The sequence below is a fragment of the Melospiza georgiana genome, chromosome 12 (assembly GCF_028018845.1).
Source record: "Melospiza georgiana isolate bMelGeo1 chromosome 12, bMelGeo1.pri, whole genome shotgun sequence".
Taxonomy (NCBI): Eukaryota; Metazoa; Chordata; class Aves; order Passeriformes; family Passerellidae; genus Melospiza; species Melospiza georgiana.
This window is the reverse complement of record NC_080441.1, coordinates 15,438,082-15,455,470: the sequence shown is the minus strand read 5'-3', so window position 1 is coordinate 15,455,470 and position 17,389 is coordinate 15,438,082. Positions and strand designations below refer to the sequence as shown.

Sequence of the window (17,389 nt, the reverse complement as noted above, 5' to 3'; positions counted from 1 at the left end):
ACCCTTATCCACAACTATCTGTTTGGCAACTCTAAGCCCATCTTCATTGTCCTCCTCCTACCTTTTCCTCCCTTCTTGACAGCTCTAAAACTTCCAAAATAATTACTGAAATACATAAACTGCATTTTCTATTTGGGAGCATTTAGGAAAGAATTGTAATGAATTCCCTTTGTGCAAAACCCAACCATTCTTTGAACCAACTTGCTTTGATGTGATTTCTGATTTATGCTCAGAGCAATTTCAGGAGAGAATGAAGTAAAGATACAGATCACAAATTGTTACAGGAAAAGCACACCAAGTTCAGGACAGCACAAAAGGAGGAGCAAGTATTTACCAGAAAAGCCAGGAAGCAGACAGATTAGCACTGATTTTTAATCATCTGGCAAAAGTATCAAATCAACACACCTTTGCTATGGTCAGCAAAACATTCACACCCTGATTTATAGGATGCTTTTTAAAAAATTCCTGCAAATGGCAGGAAAATTATTAGATAAAATCAATCTGGAAACAGCAGCACACAGAAGCTAAAGAAAGTATTGAGTGAGCAAGAATATCTATGTGATTACTGAGCAGATACCCCAGAACACTGTACAATGCATATTTAGAGGGCTTACATGACACACATCTCCTCCACGTAACTCTTACAATACCTTGCCTGGTCGAAATTCTGGGAACAGCTCTGTAACACTTGGCAACTGTTTGGAAGCATCTCGCTGCATGATTCCTGCAAGAGGAAGTGTGAGTTTGCCTTCCTTGGATTCTGCCTGCCTGGCTTCTTGAGGTCCCATCTCTGACTCAGAATCAGAGCTGCTGCTGAAATCCACCTTGTCGGAGGCAGCAGAGGAAGGAGCAATGATGGAGGGCAAAATGATACCGTCTCCATCTTCACATACTACAATAGAACAAGCACCTCATAAACAAACAGGTCCCCTCCCTCTCCCCTAGCATAACCCCATAGTGCCACATTTACTGTTTGTATGAAGTTATGCAAAAATTAAGCCTGTGCAGGCAGTTTAAGTACCATTCTGGTTTAACCTTTCATTTTATCCTAAGCGTTCCAGGTGAATTCCCCAGCCACAACTGAGAGGATGAGATAAAAAAAAAAAAACAGTTTCATTGTCAATACAGGTATTTTAACAGTCACTGGAAATAAAATACTTCCCCCTAGGCTTCAGGCAACCCTGCAACACCACAAATACTCACCTTCAGATGCAGCCTGCAGACAGAGTTTGGGTGACGCATGGTGCCGCAGAACTGCTACACAGAAGCTCTCACTTTCTTCAGACACTCACATTGCCAGAGAGAAGAAGAAAGTCCTCACTCACCAGTGGCAGCTGCATCCTTTTCATCTTCTTTTTTTCCAGGTACTGGAGGGGGTGGTGGTGGTGGCATCAGCTTGGAATCAATGTCCTCACAGTCAGCATCATAATCATCCTCATCTTCATCTAACCATGCAGGAGACAAGATCAAGTGTTAAGCAGATAATAAAACAAAACCAGGCACCCTTTCCATTTATTCTGTCTCAAACCTGATGGCATAGACACCATTCTTATCTTGTAACTAGAAGAAAACTCTTACCAGTTCGGCTTCCTGCACAAACTCACTTGCAAGATGTAAATTTAAAAAATACCAGGAAGGAAGGACAAAGAGAAACTGACAGAAAGATGACTGAAGCACTCAAAATCTATGTGTGTTCATATATTCTGCTATCACATCCTTTCATTCACTCTTTGTAGAACAAATAAAGAAAATGTGGGTTAAAAAGTCCAAATCACCTTCATATCTCACCAACCACAGAAAGTCAGCAGAAAGATTAAGTGTAAGACACCTTTAAAGAATATGCCAGGATGTAGCATTTATACCAGCAGCTACTGAAATGGAAAAGCTGCTTGGTTTTGAAAGCATATTCTAGGCCAGAATACAGACAGAGATACCTGGGACCAACAAAAGAACCAAGGTACCTTTTGCAGAGTCTTAAAAAAAAATCAAGAGTAAAACAGGAGATACTAAGATTGAAGTGACTCCAATAAGGAACTGATTCCTTAAAAGAGGAAGACAGCAAGCAGTGGCTTCATCCAGTGAAAAGAGTTTCACAAAAGCAGTTACTGGGCTCGTGAAGCAAGGAGTGAGAAAGCACAATGTCCCAAAAGAGCTCTGGCAGGCAGAGCTGCAGTGCTGGGCCCCTTTACCTGGCCTTCGAGCTGGCTGCAGGCTGCCCATGGCCTGCTTGTACCGACGGCTCTCATCCTCTGCCACTTCAGTGATGTCTGAGTAATCAACAGCATCCTCTGTGCTCTTAACCCAGCCTAGGAGAAACACAAAACTTTATCCTAATTTATACTAGTTACGTCAGACTCCACTAGGTACTTATGAATCCTTTGCTATGCTTCCTTTATTTAAAAAAACAAAACTATCTGATTAGCATCACCCACCAGATTACTGTTCCCCTCATTCTAATCAAAAGCTCTCATGGCTCTGAATTTCCCCTAAAAGATTGGTAAGCAACCAAATTTAGCACAAGAAGCACTTAGAACTTACTCATGAAAACTGTTCAACAAGTTCAGAAAGAGATATTATACTGTGTGCTAAGTAGGCTTCGTTAATACAAACACAGACTAAACTCATTTATGAAGGGGGAAAGACAAAAGAAAAAGTACTTATAAAAAATTAAAGGGAAAAGGTGCAGAACTGATCAGGAGCTACTGTGGGATTCTGTTTGGCAAGGTGGAGAAGGGAAAGCCTTTGACAGAGAGGCTCTGGCCAGAGACCACCACGATATTCCCTGCAGACCCGGGTGCATTTTGCTCTCTCCGGTAAGAGCGGTGCCCTTGCAGCCCCTCCGCTCCCCAAGCGCAGCCCCCAGCGCCAAACCTTCCTCGTCCAGGTGCGCTCCCTCGCTCTCGGCGCTCTCCTCCTCGCTGGCGGTGATCTCGGTGATGAGGTTGCCCAGCCCCAGCACGCCCAGCCCGGCCAGGTGCTTCTTGGATTCCTGGGGAGACCAGAGCTGGGAGGCTCCGAGCGCCGGGCCGGGCCGAGCCCCGCGGGAGCCTGCGGGGTCCTGCCCCAGAGCCCGCCCCGAGCATCCCCCGGGACATCCCGGGTTGTGCTGGGACACCCCGAGCACCTCCATACACCCCGGGTTAGCCTGGGACACCCGGCTGACCACAGGACACCCCGACCACCTCCATACACCCCGGGTTATGCTGGGACACCCCGAGCACCTCCACACATCCCGGGTTATGCTGGGACACCCCGAGCACCTCCACACATCCCGGGTTATGCTGGGACACCCCGAGCACCTCCATACATCCCGGGTTATCCTGGGACACCCCGAGCACCTCCATACATCCCGGGTTATCCTGGGACACCCCGAGCACCTCCATACATCCCGGTTCACCGCAGCAGAGCCCGGCATACCCCGGTATATCCCGGCACAAGCCGGGTCACCCTGCCCTTCACCCCGGGATAGCCCACAGGGCGCCCCAAGCACCCCGGCTCACCCATCCCTCCGCCCGCCGTGCCCTCCCGGAGCGACACGGCCCTACCTTGTCGAGGACGCTGTCCCCTTCCAGCTGCCCCGCCTCATTGATGTTGCCGAAGAGGAAGCCGGCAAGGGAGAAGGGCTCGGCGCGGCCGCCGTCCGCCTCCTCCTCGCTCTCCGAGTCCGACATCGCTGCCGCGCCACCGAGAGCGAGCGGAAGCGGCGGCGGGAGCGGCCCCGGGAGCGGCGCCCGCCCACAGCGCCCCCGCGCGGCCCCGCCCCGCGGCGCACAAGGAAGCGCAGACGCTCCGGCCTTGCCAAAAATTCCTTTTATTGCCTCAAAGAACCGGGCCTGGCTTTCCACAGGAAAGAGCTGCCTTCAGCACAGGGGCGGTACAAACAGCAGGGCGAGTTAATGCGACAGCCATAGAGGTGAGGAAAGGTTTATTACAATGTCATTATGCATAATTTATAAAATAAAAAAGGAGGAAAAAAAAATCCTTTAAAACTGTTAGATGTAATACAAATTATTTTATAGCATAAAATCAAGTTGCCAGTGTATGTATCAGTACCACGCTTCAGAGTCTTGGGCTCCCATGCTGATGGGTGGTCCTTGCTGCCCACTCTGGGGTTGGGACCCCTCTGAGCTCCATCCACTTCTTGGGTCAGCCCAAGCAGCACCAAGGGTTCTACAGAGTGAGGTTTAGCACCCGGAGACAAAGCACAGGGAGGTTCTTCTGCTTTAAATTTCATAGAAATAGCTACAGCTGTAAACTGAAGAAAGCACTTCCAAATCTAAGCACAGCTCATGGATATCCTTTGGACATACAATTCCTGAACTGCTCAGCTTCAGCTGTATTTAAAAAAAAAAAAAAAAAACCAAGTAGTTCAGAAATCATTTACAAAGCAAAGGTTAAAATCTGTGTCTTCACAGTGAGTGTCTTCTGTGAATTAAGACATACACATTGCATCTCTATTCAGAAACAAACCAAAGGACCTTGAACCGATCAGGAAACCGACACTGAGTTTTCTGACCTCCCAAAACAAGACAAAATCCAGCCATGGGATTATCTGAAGTCTGTATTTTTCAACTGCCCACAGAAGAAAAATAAAGCATGGAAGAAACAGAACTGATAGTAAACTGAAGCACTGGATTACTTACAAAAAAAGGACCAAGGATTCCAGGGGAGGAAAAAAAGGAAAAAGTATCAAGAAGGGAGAATGCCCACTGAAAGGAAAAGCTCTCTGGATTTGTCCTGAACCTCACCCTCATGGAAAGCAGAGGCTGGAGGAAACCAGCTGCTAGCCAGGACTTTTATTCCCATCAGAGGGTGACAGAAATACAAAGCATTTAAATAACCAGGTTCTCCAAAGTGAGTAAAAAGTCTTTGATGGTTCAAAGTTCCCTCTGCTCATTTTTATCACTATCATGTTATTCTCCTCAGCACTGTTGTGCAATCCATTTGCTAAGTAATCTAAGTGGGGATAAGGTGTTCTGGTATAATGTAATCAACAGTGTAACCAAATCAAATAAATTGATTAAGTAGTTGAATTTTATCTCGCTACACTCTCTTCCAGTTCACTCCAGGATGGCTGCTTGAGCCTACAGAAATGGAGGGGTTGTGCAATAATACTTGCTCACAAGATTTCATCTCCACAAAATGCATGTAATTCAGTTAGGAATAACCACAAAAAGGCACAGGATTAAAAGATTTCAGTATGTAAAAAAAGTAAAAAATTTTAAAAACAGTAGTAGCTTCAGTACAAAACTGCAAATACATGTAGCCAAAAAAAAAAAAAAAAAAAAAAAAGGTAGACTTTTAATTTCAGGCACCTCTTAAGACTAGTTCAAACGTATCACAGACTTTTAAAAGTACATTTCTGAATAAAGCAAAGGTTATGGGCTTGCACCGGGGTCACTAGACAGTTGATTTAGGTCTGACCAGCATTAAAACAAACCACGTGCACTGGCTTAAATAAATACATTTTAAACATGATAAAGTCTATTTACTCAGTTACTGAAATTTACCTACAGAAAATAATCTTGAATTACAAGGCACAGAGTTAATTGCTGCCTGCAAGCCCAGCCCACACTACAGGCCTACAGCTAAAGCAAAGGCAGAAGGTGGTGAGTAGAGGTTATCTCAGTGAATTCTCTACACCCTCGCAGCCTTCAGGGCAGGAACCACATCTGGAACAGCACTTCCTCTGCAAGTGCAAGGGACACAAAGCACTCCAGGCAATGGCACTTGGTGAAGAAAAATGTGCAGAGTGTGTAGGCTTCTGCAAACATCCTGCAGAAAGGGTGTTTTGGTACTGCCTGTGCTCAGTTTGGAACTCTGTGTTGGTTCACTGACCACAGGCACCAGTATTTGGATTAACTGCAGTTTGTAATCTGTGGGTTGCAATTGGCTAAAGCAGCACCAAAATGAGCACGTGTCAGATTAAAAAAACTGCAGTTAGCATCAGCATCAGTTACACCAGCTGAAGAAAGGCACATCCTCTTCAAATAGTGGAATAGAGCACAAATACCAACATTTCTATCCAAACAGTGGAATTAGGGCACAAATACCATCATTTCTACCCAAATAGTGGAATTAAGGCACAAATACCAACATTTCCATCCACCTGGTATTTTTGCCAGCATCAGATAAAGCAAGGTCAAATTAACACAAGATCCCTAATACCCTCGTTGATGTATTTTCTGTTATCCTGCTAAAATGAGGCACTTTTTTTTTTTTTCCTGACCAGGGTATACACCAGTGCAGTTTCGCATGTGTGGGAATCACAAGAAAAAAGCAAGTTCTGAATGACCAATTGAGGCTGCAGCCAGACAAAGACAGCACTGTCAACTTCAGACAACAAAGCCCAGTCCAGCACCAGTGGTTTCACACAAAGTATCTTTGAAGCATGCTGCTTTCATACCACGGAGCTGGAAGGTTGAGTCTAAGGAAGGGCTCTGCGCTCACTCCTCAGCTGGTCCCGGAACCACACATAAAGAACAGTGCACATCCTGAAAATAAAAGCCAGCTGCCACTTACTAGAGCTGCTAAAGAAGGTTAAAAAGTATGTAAATAGAAGTTCAGTTAAAAAGAGTTCATAAGAACTGAGCATCCAGGAGAGGAAAAAACCCACCCAGGTAATCCTATCCAGTGACTGGCTAACCATTACAGACTGAACTGAAAACAGGAAGAAGCAGGGGTTCCTGTAAACAGAACCTCTAAATTTTCTGTCAGCCTTCTCACAGAAAAACAACTAAGGAATTTGCCATAAAAATCTGAGATGGTGGCCCCGAGAATGTTAGGAATTGAAGCAATTCATTCCTCAAAAGCAAACAGGCTGCTGTCAAGTCTCTGGGATTCATCAAAGGGATTACACTGAAAATCTCATTTTGAGAAGTGTCATCCCAAATACCTCAGTCAGCCTGAGAAGGCAATTGTTAGAACTTTATTCTCAGGGTGCAAAGTCTCTTTGGACAGTGAAATAAAATCTCAGTTTAGAAGATTACGGAAGACTTGAATCTAAACTACTCTTCCACTTCGCCACCTCAAAACTATGAAAATCACTCATTTGAGTGAGTCATCATTATTCTAAGTTCCTTACATAAGGAGAAATCAGCTCCTGCTTCTATTAATAAATCATTGCAGGTATTCACTTGGTCTTGCTCATTGTATTAACCATGCCTAATGCTAACTCTTCATACAATCAATCACAGTTCACTACAAGGTGAATCTCAGTTCAGGCATTTTTGCAAGTAAACAAATTGTTTTCAAGCTTTAAATTGACAAGACAACTGGACAGCCAGACTTCTGTTTGTATAACAAATTCAATCAGTGAATAAAGGATGGGAAAAGCAGCAGCTACACTTAAAGCAAAGTTATCAGGATTTGTGCTTTTCTGCAAATCTAGTAACTGATGGCTATCTAGTAAAGAAGTGGCTTCAAAGAGGTCTCCTCTTTTATTTTCCTCCACTAAAATAATCAAGTGATCCCTGGAGAAGCTGGAGCCTGGAACTTTAGAAATAGAGTAGGTATTTGACCTCTCAGTTGGAAAAAAAAACCAATCTGTTCCGTTTCAGTTTCCCTGAAGCAGTAAGACTGCAAGAAGATTCATTGTATAAACCATTTCTGCTTAGAGCTGTTAGTGCAAGATGCAAATCTTCAATTTAACTCGTTAAAAAGCCCTCCAAGATTCTAGTCAACTCCCAACATCCATCACCCAAGGCAACTACAATAGGACACATTTCCTTGTGTTCTTCTTTGTCACAGGATACAGAACTGCACGGACAGCTTCAGCAAACACCTCCCGAACACCCTCCTGATTCAACGCTGAGCACTCCAAATATTTGACTGCTCCAATTTGTTTGGCCAGAGAAGTCCCCTGCTGCGGGGTGGTGGGAGCCAAGCTCTGCTCTTTCAACTTTTTAACCGTTTCCAGGTCACTCCTCAAGTCTCTCTTGGTGCCCACCAGGAGGATGGGGACGTTGGGGCAGTGGTGAGAAACCTCAGGGTGCCATTTGTGCCTGACGTTGGCGTAGGACGAGGGGCTGCCGATGGAGAAGCAGATGATGAAGACGTTGGTCTGGGGGTAGGAGAGCGTGCGCAGGCGGTCGTACTCCTCCTGGCCCGCAGTGTCCCAGAGGTTCAGGCTGACTGTCCGGCCATCCACGGTCATCTGGGCACTGTAGTTGTCAAACACGGTGGGGATGTACTCCTCTGGGAAGGCGTTGGTGGTGTAGCTGATGAGCAGACAAGTTTTTCCCACCGCGCCATCTCCGACCACCACGCACTTTATAGTCTGCATCCTTCACCCAGAAACAGAGTCCTGCTCAAAGCAAGAAGAGGGGAGTCAGGCAAAGCACACTCAGTGGTGGGCACTGTAAAGATAAGCTTTAGCAAGTGTTTTTAATATAGCTGAGGATTTTCTTATCACATTCAGTGTCTCAAGCCACTCTGAAGAGCTCGGGGCTACAAAGACAATAGTGAAATGGAGATGCAATGAGTGGAGAGCTAAGTGACAACTGGCTGCATTCCAACCATGTAAGTACAAATTAGCCAAATTCCCACAGTCTTGCCTTACTGCCAGACTGTTTCCCACAGGCAAAAGGACAAGTCCTCAGAGGCACCTGCAAGTGGAAAGGGATTGTGACCCAGTAACAAGATACTCTGTCGTTTGTAGGTTCACACATCCACCTCTGTACAAACACACGCACCAACACTCACACTTGCCTACACAGGCTGCTATCTGAACAGTTTACCACAAAGAAAGGTCCAAAAGTTAGAAATAAAATCAAGATATTAATTTCTGGGCTGCACTGCTACTGTTTACAATAATAATTCACTACACTCAGATCAATCAGTCCTGAATAAACTACATTATTTACAGGACACCAGATAAAAGGTTCAGAAAGCAGCACACTCAAGAAAAGCTGTTCTTTGAAATCTAACTAGCCATAGTAACCCAGATTAGAATCCATAAAGAATTTTTCTAAAGAAGCCAAGAACAGATTACACTCACTAATCACTGACAGAACAAGCAGGATTTAATAGGCTTGAGTTATTTGGTGTCCTCTAAATAATGAGCATGAGAAAAATACATGTCCTAAAAGATCAGCAGTCAAACAGCTTTCCTGGGGAGTTGTTACTCAGGAGATATTTGACACTTTGAGGTTTTCCATATCCCTTTACTGATGTGTGAAAGGTAGGTTTGACAATCAAACTAATACAGTCTAAAACACAATTAATTTTAAACTTTCATCACATGAACAGCAAGAAGTTTGAAAATAGCAGGGAACTAACTACAAGCAGTCATTTGTTGTACATTTCTTGAGTGCTGGAGCTTCCACTGCTAGCCTGAACAAGAAGGAACTTGCATCTGCCTTCTCACCCAAATGCCTTTGAGGTACTATCAGCAATCCTCAGCTTGCAAACAGCAGAAAATACCCTGCTTCAAACAGAAGAGAATAGTGGGAAGAACTTTTTAGCCAGGCCTGTTATGATAGAACATGGGGCAGTGGCTTTAAACTAGGAAAAGATTGATTTAGATTAGATATAAGGCAGAAGTTATTTACAGAGAGGGGTGAAACACTGGCACAGATTGCCCAGAGAAGCTGTGGCTGCCCCATCCCTGGAAAGGCCAGGCTGGATGGGGCCCTGGGCAAGCTGATCTCACTGAAGGTGTCCCTGCTCACTGCAGGGTGGTTGAACCAGATGACTTTCAAAGGTTCCTTCCCACCTAAACTATTTTGATTCCATATTCCAGAAAGTTCTCAGCTCCAACACCATCAGAGTAGCAAAGGCAATGCAGAACATAAGACCATCCAAACAAATCAACAATTCATTCCCATTTAAGCCTCAGCTTTGTCCTTTTAGACAAAACCTTTACCTGCAGCCACATTCTCAATGGGAGCACACGATTCTTCTGAACTAAGTGAAAATGGGCTACCTGCACAAAGCTGCAACTGGAGTGACACTGACTGTTCACTACAACACACAGTGCTGAGGAAGCATCAGTGTACCTGCACAGACCCTGTGGAAACCACACATGGTAGGAGGGAACCTGCACCTTGTGCTGCTACTGCTGCACTTGCATCAAACCCCTGAACTACCAGAACGTGCTGTGCCAGAAACGAGTGCTGACCAACACCACTGCTTCCAGAGCAAAGGTTTTTCCCCAAATGAACTATCTGTGCAACAGACAATTCCTTTTGACCAGTCACTAACAAGTGACATCACGGAGATGGCAGAGCTAAGCCAGCAACAAAAACCAGATGATGCACAAAGCCTTTTATATGCCCAACCCCTGGTTTCCCAAATAAACAAATTACAAATACTTGTAAACAGATCTCCCTTGAAAACCCAAACGGGGACTCACATCTCTTAAATCTCTGTGCACTGGTGTCCAGAGCTCTGCACAGGGTGACAGGGTATCCCCAAACTGCACCCCAAAGCCTGCCCATGGCTGGAGGGACATCACAGTAGCACCCTCAGACAGCACAGCTTCCCAAATGGAAAAACTCCAAAGCCACCAGCAGCAGCTAACACAATCTGATTCAAAATGTCTAATGAAACTGTGTTACTCAAAGATTACTTTGTTGGTGTTTTATTTAAGGCTATTACAGATTTCAACTTGGAAATCAGTAATAAAGTAACAAAAAAAAAAAAAAAGCCTGAAACATGAATGCTCTTTTCAGGGCACTAATACCTTGAATTACCCCACTAAAACTCGGATTTTAGAAGAGCAGCATTTGCAAGGGGAAATAACTCCAGGCAAACCTGCCAAGGCATTGGGCAAAGCATTAACTACACAAACACAGCTAAAGAGCTTGTAGGCTTTTAAGTATGATTCTCTGAAGGGCCCCTTTAAAGGAGGTTGCCTGAGCTGAAAGGAATCGTGTGTGGCATTTGCAATACAGAAAAACAAACACACACCAGGATACACATTCCTTGTATTGAAACACAAAATTTAGATTAATTAATCAAAAAGTAAAGAGTAGAATAAAGCTACTTGACTGTAGAAAATTATGTTGTGAGCAAGGGTAGTTTGGTTAAAGATTTATATATGGAAGACAAAGAGTTTTTTAATTTAAGTCACAACCAAGCAAACTAATATTCCCTCCATCAGGTCTTTTCTATTAAATCCATGTACTTAATAATGTACTTAATAACTCATAATGTATGAAATCTCTATTATTTTTTTAGTAAACAATTTGGCTACAATAAAACTCTCATAAGATAGTAAAAAAGCCTGGGTTCAAATTTGCATGGAAAATCCCTATTTCTTAAGCACCCTTGAAGCTGGCACTGCATGCTATCTAAATATAAATATACATTGAAAAAAAAAATCCCATACTCCAAAAAAAAATTACCAACAAAAATTACCAAGAGTAGGAAAATTGGTTTAGGGTTTGTTTGGGATTTTTTTGGTGACCTACTCAAGAATTTTTGGGGAAATTTTAGAGAGAAAAACTACACATATGACAAGTAACAAGAAAATGAAAGAAAAATACAGATTAACATGTCAATAGATAAAAAACCTCAATTTAGAAACAGAAAGCTGGTCACAAGCTTCAAAGCCAAGTTGAAAGGTTATGCAGCTAAAGAAACAAGTGAACAGAAAATCTAAAGTAGTGAGAGGTAATCTGGGTTCCTTAGTCCTTGCAGGGAAAGGACTTTTATTGCAGCTGAGGTTCTAGCAGTTACAGCAGAATAGGAATAATTTTCAAATTAAGTAATCATTTTTTTAAAAAGCAATCAGAAAAAAAAAAAAAAAAAAGAAAAAAAAAACCACACCAAATCATCCCACTCAGAAATGTTGTGCAAAAATACTTAGATAAGAGTTATTTCTATCTTGTCCATCAATGGCTTTGAATTTGAAAACTGGCATTCCCTGTTTGGGTTAGTTCCCTCCTCAGAAGATGCTGCAAAGTCTGACTTCACTGCCTGCACACCTGGCACTTCCTCTGGAATGTGCAAGATTTCAACATGTCAAGACATCACCTGAAGAGCTGCTCCTGTTCTGACCTAATTAAGCATTTTCTGGTATCATTAACATGGACAGTTTGCTCTCCAGATGAACATTTGCTGGGGAAATTCACTGCTTGGAACACAGACACACAATAACTCCACATTGCATCAGATTTTTTTTTGTGGTAGAGAAACAACTTCTAGATCTTCCCTCAACACTCCTGAGGGGAAGTTCCCGTCTGCTGAGGGAAGGGAGAATACAGTGACAGAAAACAGAGAGAAAACAGGAACCTGATTCCTTTTGTAGTTTTCTAGATTTATGTTTTTTATACTTCCTACACTTTTAAAACCCTTTTGCAGAACTTCTTAGCAGGACACGCCTCTGCCTCTGCTAACATCAGATGCTCTTTGTGAGGTGGATTTTAGCTCTGATATTGCTCTCTGATAAACTCACTCTCACTGAGTTTGTCTGCTCTTCCTTCCTTCTCATACCATTTAGATAGGGCCCCATTCTGGCCAAATCTGAGCAGAAAACTCTCGAATTCAGCTGAAATCTGCTGTACTGAGCTGTGTCATTCTGCTCAGCCATCACTTTCATCAGGCCCTCGCTGTTTTGGAGAACCAGATCCTGCTTTACCAGGGGCAGGCAGGAATTAAGAAATTGAAACAACTTAATTGCTCATCTTTCAGTAACAAAAACTAGATCAGAGACAACTCACTCTGTCTGCCTGAAACATGAAGTCAGGCAGGAACTTTCAACAAAGAACTGGGTGGACAGGGCAGTTCTAAATATATCACGCCATGCAAAGGAGTTAATTCACATGTGCAGCTTACCCACCAGCCCCAGCAGGGAAGAGAAAGGGGCTCTCAGCAATTTAATCAAGACTCTGTTACTATCCCACAACAGCTCAGCTTACTTGCCATTGTTTTAGGCAAGTGCCAAAGGGGTGGAGAAGTGCCAGGCTTTCAGAATGTGCGCCAAGAAAGAGCAGAAAAAGTTAAATAGGAGACCTCATCCCTCATATCCTTCAGCAGTGAGTGACCTACTTGGACTTCTCAGTGCCTCTCAAAGTTTTCACACCACTTTCTGTCCTACCATTCACCTGCAAGAGAAATAAAACTGCAACAGTCTGGGTGGCTGTGAAAGGGGGAAAAACCCACAGGGGAAGGCAGATTTCAGCAGCACAGCAGGAACTGTGCATTTCAGCACCCAGGCTCCATGTGAACAACAGAACCGAGGGAGCTTGCTCTCTTCCAAGCTCTTTGCCTATAAATTCAGCTCCCAAGCACACAACAGGAGTGCAATTCTTGCTGGCTGCTCCTTCAGTGCCAATGCTAGAAAGCCCTTCATGCCTTTTGACACAAAAAGTTGTTTCTAGGAAATAAAAGAACCCCCTCAAAACATTTCAAATAATATTTTTAAAACCTCTGCCTCTGTCAAACAAGGCTGAAATTGGTTTATTGATTAAAAGATTTTTTTTTTTCAGGGATGAAACACACAAAAGCAATATTTCTTAGGAAATTACAGTGAAAATGAAGTCTTCTGCATGAGGTATTTGGGCAACTCACCTACACAAGCATCCTACTACAGGCACTTATACCCCAAACTTTACAGCAGAGCAATGATATTAGTACCAAACATCAAACACGTTCAATTCCATGAATCCAAGATCCTGAATGGATCATTAATATTTCCAAAGGGCATTAGCTCAGGGAGGAGATGCACAGCTGATGCAATAAGACTGTGACAAGGTGCAGCTGCACAGCCCACAGGAACTCAAAGCCAAGACTCCAGCAGATATCTGGATCCCCAGTGAATGAACATGACTGCCATAATCAAAAGCTGCAGAGTATTAAACTTGGATTTCCCTCCTACAAGCACGTGCAGAGTCATGGATTAATCAAGGCAGGGATCCTTCAGAGTTTATTTGAACACAAGTGTCCCTTTGATGGTGAGCAAAGGTGTAAGAACAGGAGCCAGGGCTGCAGGCTGCTGTGCCCACACTCACTAACTCACTCCTAGGCAATGCAAGCAACTTGGTCCTGGGGGTTCACAGTCAGCTCATGAAAAGTTAATAACCATGTCCTTCCCACCTTCCATAGATTCTGACAAGGTTTTAGTCACTACTGTTGGCTAAAAGAAACAAACAGTACCTCAGACATAAAGTTCTGTGGAGAGGCGTTTTAGGCTCGTTGCAGGATGAATGATAAATTCAGTTTAAGCATTCTGGATTCCTGTTTGAGGGGAAAAAGAAAAATAAAAAACTGTTAGTGTGTCTTCCTATCATCTTTTGTCACCTGGCATTTGCTGGCAGTCTCAGTTGTAACAAAGCCACTGTTGTGCATGAAGGGCAACGTTACACCAGGAAAATCTAAGCTGCTTTCTGTGAGAAAAACAGCCCTTCCACACTTTCCATTGGACTGCACCTCTCTGAGTCCTCCTCTTACACCCCCAAATTTCACTGGGGAGATGGGGAGGGCAAGGGAGGGAGATTTAATAACAAATAAAAACACAAACAAGAATAAACAAAGAATAAAACCAAACAAAACCCAACCAAAAACAAAACTGAAACAAAATCAAGCAAAAACAGAAAAACCCAAAACACAAAAACCAAAACAAACAAACAAACACAACCCCCAAACAAAAACAAACAAAAATGCACTTGCTCAATCAATACCAATTTTTTCAAAGAGTTTTGGTATGACTAAGACAGGAGTTAATGCATGCACTCATGTATTTTATCATGGCTTGTGCACTACAATACTGCAACCATTGCCAAGTCTCATTTGCATCAAGCATTGCAATTCGAAAATGTGAGCAAATGTTACCAGAGTCAAGGAGCCTCTCAGCAGTTCATCAGATTTACACAAACTGGCATGTAAAATAAAAAAAACATTCCCTGTAGAGGTACAAATCTTCACGTGGCACCAGATTGTGTGAAAATACTTTGGACCCCAGAAGAATCACAGCCTCATCACATAAACAAATCAAACCACACGTTCAGCTTCCTCCTCCTAACTGCAAACCGCATATTTTGTTGTTTTTCCAGGGTCTCTGTAAAGTTCCTTCCATGAATAATATTTAAAAGTTTTTTTAGATGGAAATAATAATCTAAAATGTATCTCATGATCTTGAATTCCTTGTAGGAAAACCGCTGTGCTGGTGAACAGTGGCAAACTGGCTCCAAAGTATGCCTTCCAGTGATGTATTTTACATCTTACACGGAAGAGCTTTTTAAAAATCAAAAAATGAGCTTGGGGCAAAGAGCAAACGATGCTGCCACAAGAAGCACTGCACCCCAGCCCAGGACACACATTGCAAGCATAAGGTACACATAAAAACTCTTAAATTAAAGCATTTAAAGCTTTTTTTATAACTCAGGGTAATTATGGTGGAAATTGCAAGCATCTATAAAGAATAAACAGATACTGATTACTCACTGCTTCTTGAAAAAAAAAAAGAAAACAAAAAAAAAACCCCAAAACCAAACAAAACCAGAAAACAACACAGGGGAAAAAAACAGAAAGAGAGAAGTTCAGAACAAATAAAAAGCAGCATTGCTTCTCGAGGTTTGAGGTTAAGCAGGAACTCAGCGCAGGTTGCTATAAAACTGAAAGTTCCCAGCGCGCAGAAGAAAACCACTGAGCGACGAAGGGCAGCTCCTGGCAGCTGCTAAATGAGACCATACCTGGCACCCCCTGAGTGTGTTAGGTCACCACCTTGCACTGCCTTTCCTGAGACAGCGCTCTGCCAGCTGCTGGAGAACAAATCCAACCTTCCTATCCTTCCCTATCCTCGCTCCCAGCAGCGAGGCAAGGCACCTTCCCAAAGGCTGCCTCATCTCGTGCCAACGTTTTATGACACTCGCTGGGAGCAGAGGTCGCCTTAAATTTGTCGCGGCGCTCCTGATCGGGATTAGCATCGCGCTGGCATCGAACAGCCCAGCCCAGCCCAGCCCAGCCCGGGCACCCCGCGGCACCGGGGCGAGCGCGACCTGCCCTGCCCTGCCCTGCCCTGCCCCGCACTCCCGAAGCAGATAAAGGCTCGCTCCAAGCCCTTCCCCAGCACCCCCGGGCCCCGGCCGCCACACGCAGCTCCGCCCGCACCGCCCAGCGCGAAGCCGGGCGCGCATCCCTTCCCGAAGCCCTGGGGGCACGCAGGAGCCGGCCCGCCACGCTGCTGCGGCGGAGCAGCCCCGGTACCGCCGGGCTACCTGCCCTGCTCTGCCCTGCCCCGGAGCCGGCCGCGTCCCGCCGGGACAGGTGCGCCCACAGCGTGCCCCGGTTCGGGAGCGGCGGGGCCGGCCGGGCGGAGGCCGCGGGCCGCGCCCCGCTGTCAGCGCGGCCGGGCACGGAGGATGTTCCGGCACGGCCGGGCGGGAACACACGCGGCCACGCGCGGGGCCCGCCGCTCCCCCGCCGGGCCCGCCGCTCCCCCGCCCTTCCCGCGGGCTCTCCGGGCCCCGCCGCTCCTCTCCGCCCGCCCCCGCGCCCCGGCGGTGCCGCCGCCGCCGCCCCGCGCTCACCTCCGGCGCGGCCCCGCGGCCCCGCTGCTCCCCGCGGACCCCGACCCGGCCGCGCCCCGCGCCCGCCGCCGCGCGCACGCGCCCTCCGCGCCGCCGCCGCCCCGGGAGCCGCCAGGGGGCGCGCGCGGCCGGGGCGGGCGGAGCGCGGGGAGCGGCGGCCCCGGAGAGCGGAACGGAGCCGAACGGAACGGAATGGAGCGGAACGGAACGGAACGGAATGGAGCATCCCCCCGGGCCCGGCCCGGGGCTACGGCCTCGCTGGCTGGAGTGCTCCGGTACAGCCCCGCCATCCGCCCCCCTGTGCTCCTGCGGATGCTAAATTCGTTATTTTGTAATTATGCCTTGTCCGAATATATATTATATTATATTATATTATATTATATTATATTATATTATATTATATTATATTATATTATATTATATTATATTATATTATATTATATTATATTATATTATATTATATTATATTATATTACATTATATTACATTATATTACATTATATTACATTATATTACATTATATTACATTATATTACATATTTTCTCTGACTTTGGATGATTTCGCAGTAGATTCACTTCAAACCTCATACGCAGAAATACGCACAGCCACAAACACGTAACATGTATCCTTAATAAGGACAATATATCCTTAATAAAGATAATGCTAGCAAAATGAAAGAATGGCAAAAGTGAGTGTTTGCTTTTGCTTTCTCTACACTGTGCAATTTAGTGGCGCCGTGGCAGAAGATTGCTGGGTTTTTCACAAGGGTGGATGCTCCGGTTCCCGGCGTGCGCCGCCCCCGTTCCCGTTCCCGTTACTGTGCCGCGTTACCCCGCGCAGCTCCCGCGGGCATCCCCCGCCTCCGCCCGGCCCGCGGCGCCTTCCGCATCCCGCCGCTGCCCCGGGCGGTCTCACG

The 17,389-nt window shown here is 45.2% G+C and overlaps 2 protein-coding genes across 5 annotated transcripts in view; both read right to left on the bottom strand.

Moving 5' to 3' along the window:
* TAF1 (TATA-box binding protein associated factor 1) overlaps positions 1-3,687 on the bottom strand; it is a 30,009-nt gene extending 26,322 nt beyond the window's left edge. For both annotated transcript variants that reach the window (XM_058032597.1, XM_058032598.1), the window contains exons 1-5: positions 3,546-3,687; positions 2,872-2,989; positions 2,190-2,306; positions 1,326-1,445; positions 651-724 (exon numbers count right to left, since the gene is read on the bottom strand). In XM_058032597.1, coding sequence (XP_057888580.1) covers positions 651-724; positions 1,326-1,445; positions 2,190-2,306; positions 2,872-2,989; positions 3,546-3,671 — 555 coding nt within the window. In that variant the 5' untranslated portion in view covers positions 3,672-3,687. The remainder of the gene's footprint in view (positions 1-650; positions 725-1,325; positions 1,446-2,189; positions 2,307-2,871; positions 2,990-3,545) is intronic.
* Positions 3,688-3,797: 110 nt separating this feature from the next.
* Positions 3,798-16,531, bottom strand: LOC131088616 (rho-related GTP-binding protein RhoG-like). 3 transcript variants are annotated; one of them, XR_009115132.1, is made up of 3 exons: positions 14,101-14,484; positions 6,407-8,305; positions 3,798-4,334 (listed from the first exon to the last, which is right to left on the bottom strand). XR_009115132.1 is itself a non-coding variant. In XM_058032817.1 (3 exons), exon 3 carries the CDS (start codon positions 8,282-8,284, stop codon positions 7,709-7,711), a length of 576 nt encoding a protein of 191 aa, XP_057888800.1. In that variant the 5' UTR covers positions 8,285-8,305; positions 14,101-14,181; positions 16,473-16,531; the 3' UTR covers positions 3,798-7,708. The 3 variants fall into 3 exon arrangements, 2 of the variants coding, with proteins under 2 accessions (XP_057888800.1, XP_057888799.1); XM_058032817.1 differs by adding an exon at positions 16,473-16,531 and having other exon boundaries at positions 3,798-8,305; positions 14,101-14,181; XM_058032816.1 differs by having other exon boundaries at positions 3,798-8,305.
* Positions 16,532-17,389: the final 858 nt, after the last annotated feature.